We start from the raw sequence: 15,379 nt of genomic DNA on the forward strand, positions 1-15,379 counted from the left end.
GTCTGTCCACTGCCACTAGCCTGCGTCCGTAGCTACGCTGCTATTTATACTCGCGCTAGTTCGATACGCCCCTCGCTCATAGTGTAGACCTAGCCCAAGAATCGGTACTGAATCAGTTCATCAATATAATGCTAGGACAATGCTGGAGGATGCTTGCTTTCAGATACGATGCACATTGGATGTGTTGACTGCTTTTCTGACCATTTAAGATCCCAAGGCAAGAGTTAGGGGACTTAACTCCAACTTCCGGACTAAATTCTAAATTGGTAATTACCTAACACCTCGATGGGCGTTTCATCTGGAGAAATGAACCTTTGCTTCCCACCCCCAAACATGTTGTATAGTATTGCTGACACAGAATGGCTACTGTGTTCCTCCTGAGAGGTAGCTGAATGTAAGTAATAGGAGAGCAGTCCCTTGTACATACCCCGTGAAAGATTTTGAGAGGTTTTCGTGTTGCAATCTCCTATATAAATGGACATTTTAATGATTATGATGCTGACTGTTTCGGGCTGCTTAGAAAATGAGAAACCTGATCTATAACCTCTCCAGGGAATTCGGGTTGGAATGTGGATGGACTAGGAATCATCCCAAAATGAATTCCAATAGAAGAATTTTCTGAGGAATAATTTTCAGGGCCCAGTTGCATAGGAAAGATGTTTATTTTTTCAGGTCTGTTTCTTTAAGAGCTTCATTCCATAAGAAAAGAAGAACATAAGGAAGTTAATATCTTCAGTAAAGGTCTTTTGGTTCTTGCAATATCAATCTCTATTCTAAATATGATTTTCATGGATATTAGTTCTCCTGTGGGAATGCTGGTGCCTCCACCGAATGCAAAAATATATATAGTGGTCACGGGCTTGCTGTGTGAGGTGGGGAGCTGATATCTACTTCGTGCCCAAAAGCGGAGTTTCTGTTGTGGGCTCTGGGAACTTCACAGCTACTCCTGAACTTCCAAGCTACTTCTAAACTGTCCCTATAAGAGTGGCTGGAGGAAATGGAAAAGGGGGGTGTTGGCTGCAGGGAGTCACAGCTATTCTGTTTTCAGCTATTTGGCATTAGAAGAGAGTAAGGCAAAATTGATTGGGAGTCCCAGCTGGGCATTGAGATGTGAGGAGTGGGGAATTCCTGGTGCTGAGCCCTTAGCATTAAGAGGGGCTGCGGATTTATTGGGATGAAAAGAATAAGCCACTTCAAAATGAAATGAGTTTGATTGGTGGCTGACGTGGTTCGTCTTGTGGAGAGCTCTGTTTTGTCTTGTGCTGTGTTAATTTGCTCATTCTCAGGATTTGCTTTTTCTTTTGCCATGATGTCCGTCATCGACAGTGGGCAGCCGGAAACGGTTGGGTCAGTGCTGAGTGCGTACGTTCGTTGGTAACATGTCTGTATTCCTAACATGCTTGTCTTGTCCTTTGTTTGTCTCTCTGCCCCTTGCTCAGGTTCTGTGCTGCCCGCTCTAGGAGTGTCAGTAGGCAGCGTAAATGGATACCACACCTGCAAAGGTGAGCTCACCAACTCCGTGTTGCAATAGAAAGCGGTGTCTGTGTGTTCATTTATGTTTCCATCAGTGCTTGATAACAGCAGTCTGTACGGATGTTCCCCCAGGAGATAAAAATTGCAATGTGACACTGTCGGAATCCTATAGTAAACCCTATTTCTCTGCAGCACTGTGTAGTAATGGGGCCATGGGATGGGCAGCTGATTGTGATGTAGGACAGAAATGGCAGGAGGGGAATCCAGCTTCCAGAAGTGACAACAACTTGACCCCTGATCAGCTGGTGTTAGAGAGCTGATGAGTGGGAGATTGTTTTAAGAAAAGCAATGAAGGTTATTAGTTCGGAGGATTCTGACACCATCTTAACCTGGAATTTTAAGTGTGACTTAAATCACTCGTTAGCTGCTGTGAGTTCATTGGTTCAACAAGATAACAGATATAAAAAGTTGAACTCAAACTGTGAGAGGTGGATTAAATATGATACTGTTAACGTGGGGGTACAACATGCAGGAGGCTGATTTAATGGGAAGTGATTTGCTTTGTTGGGCAAACTCTCAAACTTCATATGTGATGCAACAGAGCAAGTCTCTGGCAGGACAGGTGGTGATAACCTGACACCTTAGGGTCTTCAGTAGATGGAAGGACAGTGATCGTAGCCTCTGGTACCCTGACACTGGCAGTCTGCATGAGGGTTGCTCAGAATTCTCAGTGCCAGCAGCCTGTGTAGGAGGGGTGTTGCCATCCTTCCGCTCAGGTTTGTTTCTTTGTCATTAGATTTGACTGAGATCCAGTGTGACATGTCTGATGTGAACCAGCAGTACGAGGGACTTGGCATGGCCTTGCGGGAACGCCAGGAGCAGCTGTCAGCCATGCTGGAGAAGATACAAGAAGTCCAAGAGGAGGCAAGTTCAGTGTTGAAGTGGCTGGAGTCAAAGGAACAGACCTTGTCAGCACTCGAAGCTTCTTCCTCGCCTACAAAAACGGAGACCATGAGAGCCCAGGCTGAGCATAACAAGGTAACTTGTCTCTCTGAGCAGGAATAAGGACCGAGTTTATCATAATGACTAGGTCATTCTCTGAGACATGCCTTACTGCAGTAGATTGGGAGGAACCAACAATAGCCTGTTTCTAAAGGGAGTATTTCATCTTGGGAGTGCAAGTGGTTAAATGTAGCATGAAGAAGCATGGTGTAGGGAAGACTGAGGGGGGACATACATCTTCAGATATGTCAAAATTTGTTATGAAGAGAACGGTGCTCAGTTGTTCTCCATGTCCACCGAGGGTAGGACAAGAAGGAAGCGACCAAGGCCTGGTCCGCGCTAGAAAATTAGGACAGCATCACTAAGTCACTCAGGGCTGTGAAAAATCCACACCCCTGAGTGGCATAAAACCGACCTACGTCCCCATATAGGCAGCAGTAGGCCAAGGGAAGAATTCTTCCATCAATCTACTGCCTCTCAGGGAGGTGGATTACCTATGCTGATGGGAGAATCCATTCTATCGGTGTGGGTAGTGTCCACACTGAAGTGCTACCATGGCGCAGCTGTGCCACTGTAACATTTTAAGTGTAGACATACCGTTAGTTTGCAGCAAGGAAGATTTAGGTTGGATATTAGGAAGAACATTGTAACTATAAGGATAGCTAAGCCCTGGGACAGGTGACCTGGGGATATTCTTGAATCCCAGGCATTGGAGGTTTTGAAGAACAGGTGAGATAAACGCCTGTCAGGGGTGGTCTAGTATTCTTAATCCCGCCTCAGCGTGGGGGGAATGGACTAGATGACCTCTTGAGGTCGCTTCCAGTCCTACTTTCTGTGATTCTATGAATCTGTGGTGAGCTTCACCCTTTTAGATATTTTAGACCTATCCTGTATAGGCAGTAGTCTCTGAGAAAAAAGCTGATAATGTTTAGCACCAATTCATTGGGAAAGCAACACACAGTTTAATGTTACACTGAGAAAGATGAACTTTTCATTTCTTCTATTCTTAAGGCCCAAGGGAGCTCTAAGTATTAGTAACTAGATGAAATGATTCCATAAAAGGCCAAAGCCAAAGCCTTACTCAACTCCAAGTGTAGCTACTTTCTTCCTTCAAACTGTAGCATATCTCAGTATAGCTTTTGTGCTTGAATTACATCTTCTGTTGAATGTCTCAGCATGTCCAACATTTTCCTCTGCCTAGGCATTCCTGGCTGAGTTGGAGCAGAATTCAGGGAAGATCCAGAAAGTAAAGGAAGCGCTTTCCGGCTTGCTGGAGAAGTGTCCTGACTCTCCCGAAGCAGCAAACTGGAAGAAGATGCTGGATGATCTCAGTAAGTTCCCTAGAGACTTAGCGTGATTTTTAGATGTCTCTAAACATCCCTTAAGGATGATTCCAGTTTCCAGGACAATTCCAAAAGTCAGAGTGAAGCAGAGTTACGTGTAATTGAATTCAGGAAATAGAGAACATACCTTCAAGCTGCCTGGCCTGCTAGGATGTTTTCAGGATGAGCATTGTTTCAGTTAATGAAGTCTGCATGATGGCTCTACGTTTCAGAGACTTTTCTTTCTTAAGTTACCTTAAAAAAATACCCGGCAATAAAATCAGTTGATTGCTTTTTTTTTTTAGTAAAAGCTTCGTTGGTCAAAGTAAAATTCTAATGATTACTTAGAATACTTTAGTCACTTAAATGATTGAACAAGCCTGTGTATTTAAAAAAGAAAATTTCAAAACTTGCTAGAAATGAAGTGTTTGTACAGGGTTTCTCCATCCAAAGCTCTCAAAGTACTTGACAAAAATTGATGCACGTTATATTATTTTTCTTTGAAAGATGGAATCTGAAGCAGAGAGAAGTTAAATGACTTGCCCAAGGGTCAGACAAGTCCGAGACAATTGCAACTAGATGTAGATCGCTTGATTCCACATTTCCTGTCCTAACAACAGTACCATAGTAATTAAAAATGGAAAATATATTACTAGACTGATTGTGTATCAAACATTACACTGGTCTATCACATTAGAGTCCTCATTTAAAGCTGGGGAGATTTCCATTGATAAATTAGTAATAAGGAAACGAAAAAACAACGGCTAAATCACGTGGCAGGTTTCCTAATAACAGTAAAATTACCGGCTATGTCATTTCCTTTCTTCAGACTCCAGGTGGGCAAGAGCCAATCAGGTGACAGCAGAGCGCCAGCAGAAGCTGGAGAAATCAGCGAACCAACTGGCAAGCTTCCAGGCAGCGGAAGCCCAGCTGCGCCCATGGCTGATGGAGAAGGAGCTAATGATGAGCGTGCTGGGACCCCTTTCCATTGACCCCAACATGCTGAATGCGCAAAAGCAGCAGGTCCAGGTGAGAAAGGGGCTGCATCTGTGCTTCCTCTGTAGGTTAAACAATGAGGAGGCTGGGCAGTTCCAGTTTGCGCAAAACTCCTGTTGTGATGGATAAATTCTTGTGTATAGTTTGTGCAGTGAGCGTGTGTGTGTCTGTGTGTACACTCTCCTGCTACCGAACGTGCTCCCTTAGAGCTTGTCTGTGCAAACAAGCTGGGTTGTAAACCTACCCTGCGCTAGCGTGCCATGCACTAAGTGTCCGTGTGGACCTTGCTGACAGGCACTAATGATTCCTTAGTGTGCTTTGATCTAGTCCTGTTTCAAAGCTGGGGAGATCAAAGCGCGCTAAGGAGCTGCTAGTCCACATCAGTGGAGTCCACACAGATACTTAGTGCAAGGCAGGCGAGTTTGGGGTAGATTTACACCCCAGCTTGCTGCAGTCTAAATATTCATGTAGACAAGCCCTTGTCTGAAACTCATTTTGTTTGTAGCAGAAATGCCCTGCACACACCACATTGTACACCAGCGTTGGTCTAACCCCTCTTCTCACAGAGATGTCAGAACATGTTGGCTGTGGCTAGTACTCCACCTAAGTGAAACGGGTGTAATTTTTGATCTCTCTTCTGTGCACAGGGTTCCAGTATTGACTCCTTTGTTTAAAAAAAATAAAAAAAAATCAATTCCACTCTCTACAAAGACCTAGGTTAATACTATCCAGGGCCTGTTAATGCTGCATGAGAGCCTTCCTATCTACCTCCTCCCTGTGTGTCGACCTCTAGTTACAAATCAGATTGCTGATATGTCTGTAGCCAGCAAAACCACAAAATAAAATATCCCGGTTAATATAATTATCTCTCTTTGTGTCACTGGTTTACATTGTGTTGAACACCAATAGGACAAATAAGGGAGAGAAGCGAAATACTTTATGGATGTAATCACAGAGGCTTCCAAATTTTGTTAAGCTGAAATGTTGTTATAAACAGATCTTTGCAGTCTACTTGTAGTCCTGTCCCAGGGATTTCCTGGTTTGTTTCCAGTGATTCTGTGGATAGTTTAAAGCTACTGGAGCTCGGTTTTGTTTGGACGATGTGTATTCGGTGCTGTCACACTTATACAAACACTTCTGTGTTATTTCTGTTCCAGTTTATGCTGAAAGAATTTGAAGCTCGCAGGCAGCAGCACGAACAGCTGAACCAGGCAGCTCAGGGGATACTAAGCAGCCCTGGAGATGGTTCTCCATCATCAAACCAGGTGCGGGAGGAGCTCCAAGGCGTGAATCAGAAATGGACCGAGTTAACGGAAAGACTCAACTCCCGTTCCAGTCAGATCGACCAAGCCATTGTCAAGAGCACCCAATACCAAGAGCTGCTGCAGGACTTGTCTGAGAAGGTAAAGGCAGTTGGGCAGAGACTCAGCAACCAGTCTGCTGTCAGCACCCAGCCAGATGCCGTGAAGCAGCAGCTGGAGGAAACGAGTGAGATCCGGTCTGACCTGGGGCAGTTGGAAGAGGAGATCATGGAGGCTCAGACGCTGTGTGATGAGCTGTCTGTTCTGATTGGGGAGCAGTACCTCAAGGATGAGCTGAGAAAGCGCCTGGAGACGGTGGCTCTCCCACTCAAAGGCTTGGAAGACCTCGCAGGTGAGATGCCATGAAGCGCCTGGTTGTGGAGTTCAGCTTCTCTGCCTCCTGTTTAACAAAGGGTTATGCGGTCACTGTGTTTTTAAGACTAGCGAGGAAGGGATCTTCCATGATTTCTAAATTTGAAAACCGTTCCGGAAAGGGCCTAGTTAGAAGTGCTTTGAGCAGTGCCAAGCATGTGGTAAGGTTTTGACTCCCACACGATGCCACCAAGGCTGGAGGTTGAGCAGAGGGGTGACCTGTTCATTACAAGGGTAGGGCTCATTTTGCCCTTCAGCAAAGGGTAGGGCTCAACTTCACCCTATGCACTCTGATTTTAAGAGTGGTGTTGACGGGGACTGAAAAGAATCTGGCCCCAATCTGAGAAGAGGGAAGAGGAGAGTGGGCATCTGAGTGGCATCTTCGCTCCCCAAGTGGGTTGCATATAGAGGCCTCGTAGCCAAAAAAACCTCTCCATTGTGTTACTGTCTCCTAACTCCGTTCTGAAGTTGTTCATGACCTGAAAGCGAAAGGCTGCTGATGTGCCAGGGGAGGAGTTCGTTCCTGTTAATCAGAATGCATCTTGCGCATTCGAGATTTTTTTTTTAAAAACAATTTCACCTAGTTTATTAGATTCCAGCTTAATTGTTACATTCTAATCTTATTTCCATTTCAGCCGACCGGATGAATCGACTGCAGACTGCGCTCGCAAGCTCCCAGCAGTTCCAGCACATGTTTGACGAGCTTAGGACGTGGCTAGATGACAAACTGTGCCAGCAAGCCCAGAGCCGGCCTATTTCTGCTAAACTGGAGAGGCTGCAGTGTCAAATCCAGGAGCAAGAAGAGTTCCAGAAGAATCTCAACCAGCATAGTGGCTCCTATGAGATGATTGTGGCTGAGGGAGAGTCTCTGCTTCTTTCGGTTCAGCCTGGGGAGGAGAAGACTGCCCTGCAAAGCCAGCTGGTCGGCCTCAAAACACATTGGGATGAGCTCAGCAAGCAGGTCACAGATAGAAACTCAAGACTCAAGGACTGTTTGCAGAAGGCCCAGAAATACCAACGGCACATGGAAGACCTCCTTCCTTGGGTAGAGGACTGCAGGGCGAAGATGTCAGAGTTGGAAGTAACTCTGGACCCCGTGCAGTTGGAGGCAGCCCTTCTGAGGTCAAAGGCTATGCTCAGTGATGTGGAGAAGCGCCGCTCCCTTCTGGAGATGCTGAACAGTGCTGCTGACATCTTGATAGAGGCTTGTCAAACTGACGAGGATGAGGTTCGGGATGAGAAAGCTGGGATCAATCAGAAGATGGATGCCATTACAGAAGAGCTGCAAGCCAAGACTGGGTGCATTGAAGAAATGTCACAAAGGCTAAAGGAGTTCCAAGAAAACTTTAAGAACATTGAGAAGAAGCTGGAAGGGGCAAAGCATCAGCTAGAAATCTATGATGCCCTAGGACCTCAAGCCTGCAGCAATAAGAACTTGGAGAAGTTGAAGGCTCAGCAGGAAGTGCTCCAGGCCCTGGAGCCGCAGGTGGATTATCTGAAGAACTTCACACAAGGTCTGGTGGAAGATGCTCCAGATGGGTCTGACTGCTCCCAGCTCTTACGGCAAGCTGAGGATTCCCAGCAGGACTTTAAAATAGTGAAGCAAAAAGTAAACGAATGCAGTACGCTGATGGAGACCAAGCTTGAAGGAATCGGCCAGTTTAATAACCACGTCCGGGAGATGTTCTCTCAACTGGCAGATCTAGACGATGAACTTGATAGCATGGGTGCCATCGGGAGAGACATTGACAGCCTCCAGTCTCAAGCCGAAGATGTTCGTACATTCCTGGGCAGACTTCAGGGGCTGAAGTCAGACATTGAAGCCTCTGAAGAGGAATGTAGGCACATGCTGGAAGATGAAGGAAGCCCTGACTTGTTAGGGCTGAAACGTGAACTGGAGACTCTAAATAAACAGTGCAGCAAGCTGACGGAAAGGGGCAAAAATCGCCAAGAGCAAGTAGAAACGACACTCTCTCGAGTCGAGGACTTTTACAGCAAACTGAAGGAGCTGAATCACATGGCCAGTGCGGCGGAGGAGAATGAGGCATTGCAGTGGATTGTAGGGACAGAGGTGGAAACCATCAACCAGCAGTTGGCAGCTTTCAAGGTGAGCGCTCCTGATGTGGGGTGGTTTAAGTGGCATTTGCTGGTTAAAGGTTCATCTGCAGTTTGACCTGATCTCTTGTGCTATTCTGAAGCAGTGCGTTCCTTGCAGAATTCATATAACTTTATCGCTGAAATGCCGCCAGGGTGCTTGGTGCTGTTTGAGACAGAGGTGGTCTCTGCCATTTAAGAGTTGAGTACCTGGAAGGAAGAGTTGATAACTCTCATGGTCAGGTTTGAAAAGCTTGTTCCTCATCTGCCCCACCCCTGACTCTCCATACTGCACACAATATTAGACTATCAGAACTTCTCTTGGCTTTTTCGGTACAGTACTTTTCAGGGAAGAGGGGTGTTTTGGCTCCTTGACTTTATTTGAATCATGATTTTCAGTATCTCCTGAGATGTCCAGTGCAAATCCATCAGTGTATCTGCTAAGTGGGCCTGTCTGCCCAACCCCAGAATCCCAGCTGTCTTTCAGGAACCTTGCACTCTGATGCATCATTCCAGTTTTTGGGTCTTGGATAAAATTATAGATAGTATTAAACTGTTACAGCTGGGGGGGGGGGGGGAGGGCATGTCATTCCCTTTGTCTTATCAGTTTTTTGCTACAGGATTTTCACATTGCCAGTGGAGAAACGCTGGAGACCATCAAGGTATGTGCGCAAAACTTTTAACTGAACCCAAAGAGAGAAGGTTTTCAAGGTGTTTAAATTGTATGTAGTGTTATGGTGTCAGGCCATGCTGTTACACTGCGTTAATTACATTAGTACTGCCTAGAGATTATGATGCTGTGAAACCTCCATTACTGATGCGCTTCACTGCTAGTGATTGGTCTGATTTACATCTTGCTGCTCGGTGACTAGCAAGAAGAGGGTGAACCATTTACTTTTCATCACATAGCTAATTGATCCCATTCAGACAGTTAATGCCTCTGTTACACCATCGCAGTATCATGGTCCTCTCAACCCCCTAAGCCTTGGCTACATGAGAATGTTTTTCAGTATAACCTGAGGTGTAAACTTAAACCAGTCTAGTTATGCTGGTATATCCCTTGTGTGGACACTTTTATTCCAGGGTAAGAGTGGCTTTTTGGTTTAGTTTATGTCACTTGGGCAAAGGTTTAAGCTAATCCTAAAAAAGCCACTTGTATCCTGGAATGAGAATGTCCATAAGGAAGGTTAGACCCGGTAAAACTACCTGTATAACTGGTAAAACTTTCCTATAGCGAAGACATTACTTCTGGCTGAATCACTTTGATTAGAAAGGTTTCAGAGGGGTAGCCGTGTTAGTCTGTATCAGCAAAAACAACAAGGAGTCCTTGTGGCACCACAGAGACTAACAAATTTATTTGGGCATAAGCTTTCATGGGCTATAACACACTTCATCAGCTGCATGGAGTGAAACTGAGCTCAAATGGAATGTCCTGACTGGCATGGATAGCCTGGAACGGTAGTGGTAAGAGGATATTTAGTTATCAATGGTCCACATCTCAATGACTTTGAAGATAGCCCTCCAAGACATCTGTGGCTGCTACAGATCAAAGCCAAAGGTACTGCAACAGAAGGAAATAGATAGGCATCCTTATCAGGAGTCCTTGATTATTCTCAGAGCCCCTGGGACTCTCTGTTGGGCTGGAATATCTGCTTGCAGAAACTTTCTTTAAAAATGAAAGTTGCAGGAATTATTTTAGCTTTCTTCTATGTCAAAATTAAAAGAGACGAAAGCTGGGGGGTGGGGGGAATGAAGGCTGGTGGAGAAACGATAGTTACATAGAGGAAACTCTTCCTATAAACAATATACAATATACAAAAACCTGTAGGAGGACACTTCAACCTCCCTGGCCACACAATAGCAGATGTAAAGGTAGCCATCTTACAGCAAAAAAACTTCAGGACCAGACTCCAAAGAGAAACTGCTGAGCTCCAGTTCATTTGCAAATTTGACACCATCAGATCAGGATTAAACAAAGACTGTGAATGGCTAGCCAACTACAGAAGCAGTTTCTCCTCCCTTGGTGTTCACACCTCAACTGCTAGCAGAGCACCTCACCCTCCCTGATTGAACTAACCTTGTTATCTCCATACTGATTTATACCTGCCTCTGGAAATTTCCATTACTTGCATCTGAAGAAGTGAGGTTCTTACCCACGAAAGCTTATGCTCCCAATACTTCTGTTAGTCTTAAAGGTGCCACAGGACCCTCTGTTGCTTTTTCCTATAAACCGTTCATCTAAAGCAGTGGTTCTCAATCAGGAGTTGGGGGCCACGAGCAGGTTTCAGGGGGCCGCCAAACATGGCCAGCATGAAACTCACTGGGGCACAGGGCAGAAAGCTGAAGCCCCACCTGATGGGGCTAAAATCCCCGGACTGCAGCTAAAGCCTGAGTAATGTAGCTTCGCAAGGGACCCTGTGGCGTGGGGCCCTGGGCTATTGCCCTGCTTGCTACCCCCTAACACCGGCCCTGGCTTTTATATGCAGAAAACCAGTTGTTGTGGCACAGGTGGGGCATGGAGTTTTTATAGCATGTTTGGGGGAGGGGCCTCAGAAAGAAAAAGATTGAGAACCCCAATCTAAAGAACCAATGTTATTGGCATCGATGGTGACTACTGCATGGCAAACATTTTCAAGCCCAATTTTATGGTTTGCCTCTAAGGAAAAAGAGATGTCCCACGTGTCAGCCTGGACACTGAATGATATCACAGGCATAAACAGTGACCATCTTGTTCTAGGTCATTAAACGTGCACCGACCGGCGTGAGTAATAACACCTCCTGGCTTGTGCATCCTTAGTGGGAATTGGGAAGAGAGGATCAGGTTGTCCAGAGCAAGCTTTTAGGAAAATGTGTCATAAATTGTCCGTTCACATTGCAGCGTTGAGTGTCCTTCCTCCCTCAAGGCGTTACAAACCTTGGCAGGGGAGTTGAGAGAGTGCACACCCTGCCCTGTGAGCCAATCCATGTGAACTGAGCAGAAAGAAATGAACCTGGAAGCCTGCCCCACAGCACAGACAATCGAGCTGAAGTCGTGAATGTTCCCTTTTAGAGAGCGAGTGGTGTAGCCAAGCTAGAAACTTCTACAGCACTAGCAAACCTTTTGAAAGTTCATAGTTTGCTGATGTTGTTGTGATTTGGAGCCAGACTTTGCAGTGGGGGGAAGGGTGATCTACAGGTCCAGCTTTTGCTGAGCTCATGGGAAGCTAAAACAATGGAAGGAAAGAATCTGAGTGTGTCAGCCACATTTACACCCTAGAGGGTCAGGGAAGGGAAATCTCTTCGGGCCCTGTTCTCAAGACCGAGTAACAATATTTTGGTTCATTTCCATGGGTCAAGAGTTTAGTTCCTGAGCTGAAATGCAACGTGAAGTGCATGGCAGATTTATCTGCACTCACACCCAGAGCTTCGTGGTGGGGTCACGCATCATAATGGTGCCTTAGCTTCTAACAAACGGAAAGCAGTGAGGTTTGGTCTGACTGCAGGAGGGTCTGTTGAAAATGCTCTCTTAGCGGTGCTCAGGTGGAAGCCAGAAAAGAGTGTGTGCAATTTTGGGGTGGGGGGGAGGGGATATATATATTTTTTTGGTGCTTAAACAGGCTGCAGTCTTTCAATGCACAATATCAAAACAGTGTCTCACCTCTGGATTGGAGATTAGAGAGTGCACAGTGTGTGGCCTGGGGGCCAGAGACAGCCTTTAGCATCATGAAATAATGCCTCCAGATGGCTCCTCCTTGGAACTGTATGTAGAGAACAAAGCTGATCGCTTATAGGGTTTGATTGCTGGGGCACCAAGAAGCACTTTTTATTTATCTGTCCAGAAGACACAAGTACAAGCAGATATGATGTCTTAATGCACTAATTTTATGAACATCTATGTAAATGATCTGCCTGTGGTCTCCAGGCAGATTGCCAGTGCAGCCCGTGTTGTTTCAAAGGCAGGCACTGCAGACCCCAATGCGGCCAGGGCTAGAGTGGTTCCAATAAGGAACAAGAGATATTGAAATCTCACTTTCAGGGACTGCGTACAGGTGATTCAAACGAAGGTTTACACCTGAGGCTTCCCAAGGTTTTTTTCCCAACAAACACCCACCAAATCTGTTCAAAAAGAGAACTGGCTGCAAAAAAACTTGTAATGCTGCTGCTTCCCAGTCCCCATGTGCCTTGTCCATTTTGTTTTATCCCTTGCCAGTTTCACACCACAACAAACACAGGAGTTAGGAGAGATGAATCTGAATGCAACATTTCCAGATTATTTTAAATCCAGTAAAGAAGCTGAAAAGCGCCTGCCAGATCTTGACCGAAGGAATTGCTGTTTACCACAGAAGTATTTTTGGTGGGGTGAGGGAGGGAGATTGGAATAGAGGACTGAAGGCACCAAAGGTCATCTTTGTGAGTATATCCCAACTTTCTGAATTATTTGTGTCACTAGCATCCTTTGATGGTAAATACAAACAGGCTTTCTTTCTTTTAAAGAAAAAAGTGGAGACTCAGGGTATGTCCGCTCTGCGGCCAGAGATGTAATTTCCAGCTTGAAGGAACGGTTGCTCTGATCAAGTCAGCACGCTAAAGTTAGAAGTGTAGCCATGGTGGCAGAACGGGCTAGCTGCCGGTGCGTGTGCCTAGGGTGTCTTCAGGTCTATCGTGTAACGAGTCTGTGAACATATGGACACAGCTGATTCATCTGGAATATCATTATAACTATATCGCGTCTAGCACATGAGCGTGATGGAAGTTTGTGGCCTTCTTGTAAAGGGCAAACATCAGCCCTGTCTAAAAGGTTTGAGCACAGCATTAGGAACACACAGTGGATGATTCTACTTTAGAGAAAGGCAGACCCGCTTGGCCTCTCTGTGGAGTCCATTTTCTTCATTCCGAAGAGACTTTGCAACCTGTTCGTATCTTTTCTGCATTCCAGTTTTACCAGTGTGAAACTGATGGGTTGCACTCTTTCGACAGGAAGATTGACAGGAAACATCCACCAATGGCAGCTGCTCATATGAGCTTTCAGTTATTGGCATTTTTCCTCGGCTCTTTCTGCTGTCAGCTCGGTTTTCTCAGACGAAACTTTCCATAGTATTAATGCTAACGATTGAACTCAAACAAGCTCTAGTTAAAACATCGATAAACAGAACAGCTGATCCAGCTAAGCTTTAACAAGCAGACGACTCTTCGGGGCGAAACATTCCAGACATGCACACTGGAGATGCAGGAAATATACTGAAGAGGTAATGGTTTTTTCTTTGTGCACCCTCAGGCACCAGCAGTCCAAAACGGAGAGGATCCTGAATTGCAAACTCTCCACCCAAAAACTAGGCAAGAGACCAATGTGCGTAGATTAAAGAAGCTGAAAGCTACTTTATTTGATGCAAAAAACCCTAATCTTTAGTGTAAGACTGCAAATGAAGGGTACGTAGACCGATTGTTATTTTGTAGTATTGTGGTGGTGTCTGAGAGCCCCAGTAGTGAGCCAGGACTCCATTGCGCTAGCTAGGGGCTGTACAAACAGAGAACAAAAAGCTGTTCCCTGCCTCAAAGAGCTTGCAATCTCGAATCCCTCTTTAAAATATTTTCCGAAGAAGATGGATAAGCCCCCAGTTCGATCAAAGCCAGCAGTTCCGTCTGCTCTGTAGAACTCCAAAATACATCACATAATGCACCTTGCCTAAGTGGATTTACACGCTTCCCAACTGAGAGTTGGGAGACCTGGGTCCTGGTTTTGGTTTTGCCATTTGACTCATTGTGTGACCTTGGGCAAGTCATGTAATCTCTCTGCTCCCTAGTTTCCTCATCTGCAAAGCAGAGAAAAGTACTTGACAACCTTTTGTAAAGTACGTTGAGGTCTTTACACAAAAGTTGTTACATAAATTAAAGGTCTTTTCTCCTTTCTACAAAATAATGTTGTTGTTGTTGCTATTTATCTGTTGTCACGGAGTATGGGGGAACTCAGGGCCCTGCACCCCCGGCTTCCTGCGATTCACCATGACTCTCAGCCAGCCAGTAAAGCAGAAGGTTTATTTAGACGACGGGAATACAGTCCGAGACAGGTCTTGCAGGCACAGACAACAGGATACCCCTCAGTTAGGTCCATCTTGGGGTCCTCGGGCACCCCAGCCCCCCTCCAGAGGTCAGAGCCCTCCCTGCCTGCCAGCCACCTCACCAGCCAGCTTCCCCGACTCTGCCTTCAGCGACCCCTCCCACAGCCTTTGTTCAGTTTCCCGGGCAAAGGTGTCATCTCACCCCAGCCCCCTCCTGGGTTCTCATGTTACAGGCTCAGGTATTTTCAGTCAGTCTCTCATCCCCCAATGCAGACTATCCCAGCCACACTCCCCTGTCAGCACTCACAGACCACAGTAAGAACAGTCCCAGTTCGTCACATCTGTATTATCCTAACACCTGAGAGCCCCAGTCACCTTTCCTTTGGCCTTTCCTAAATAACATTTCAGAGTTTTTGCATATTGAGAGAATCGCATTTCCTGCTCATGGAAAGATTAGATCAAAAATTAGGCAGCTACCGTCTTTTTCAAAGTTGTACCGAGGAGCAGCCTTAAAAATGAAGTCTGGGAGAGTCTGAAGATCTGTATCATTCTAATGGAAAACTGAGAAAAAGCATCTAAATTGCTGGTGCTATAATAGAAACTAAACTGATTGCCTTAGTATTCAAGTAAAATGGGTGCTTATTCAGATGGCTTAAAGAGAGCTGTATTCATAGATTCATAGATTCTAGGACTGGAAGGGACCTCGAGAGGTCATCGAGTCCAGTCCCCTGCCCGCATGGCAGGACCAAATACTGTCTATAAATACTGTATATGGATGCCGAGC

The 15,379-nt window shown here is 45.7% G+C and overlaps 1 protein-coding gene across 2 annotated transcripts in view; it reads left to right on the top strand.

Moving 5' to 3' along the window:
* Positions 1–15,379, top strand: part of MACF1 (microtubule actin crosslinking factor 1) — a 252,726-nt gene that overhangs the window by 163,412 nt on the left and 73,935 nt on the right. For both annotated transcript variants that reach the window (XM_065421610.1, XM_065421609.1), the window contains 6 exons: positions 1,440–1,502; positions 2,270–2,511; positions 3,677–3,806; positions 4,627–4,826; positions 5,951–6,446; positions 7,102–8,573. In XM_065421610.1, coding sequence (XP_065277682.1) covers positions 1,440–1,502; positions 2,270–2,511; positions 3,677–3,806; positions 4,627–4,826; positions 5,951–6,446; positions 7,102–8,573 — 2,603 coding nt within the window. The remainder of the gene's footprint in view (positions 1–1,439; positions 1,503–2,269; positions 2,512–3,676; positions 3,807–4,626; positions 4,827–5,950; positions 6,447–7,101; positions 8,574–15,379) is intronic.

Source organism: Emys orbicularis, chromosome 23, assembly GCF_028017835.1.
Source record: "Emys orbicularis isolate rEmyOrb1 chromosome 23, rEmyOrb1.hap1, whole genome shotgun sequence".
NCBI classification, from domain to species: Eukaryota; Metazoa; Chordata; order Testudines; family Emydidae; genus Emys; species Emys orbicularis.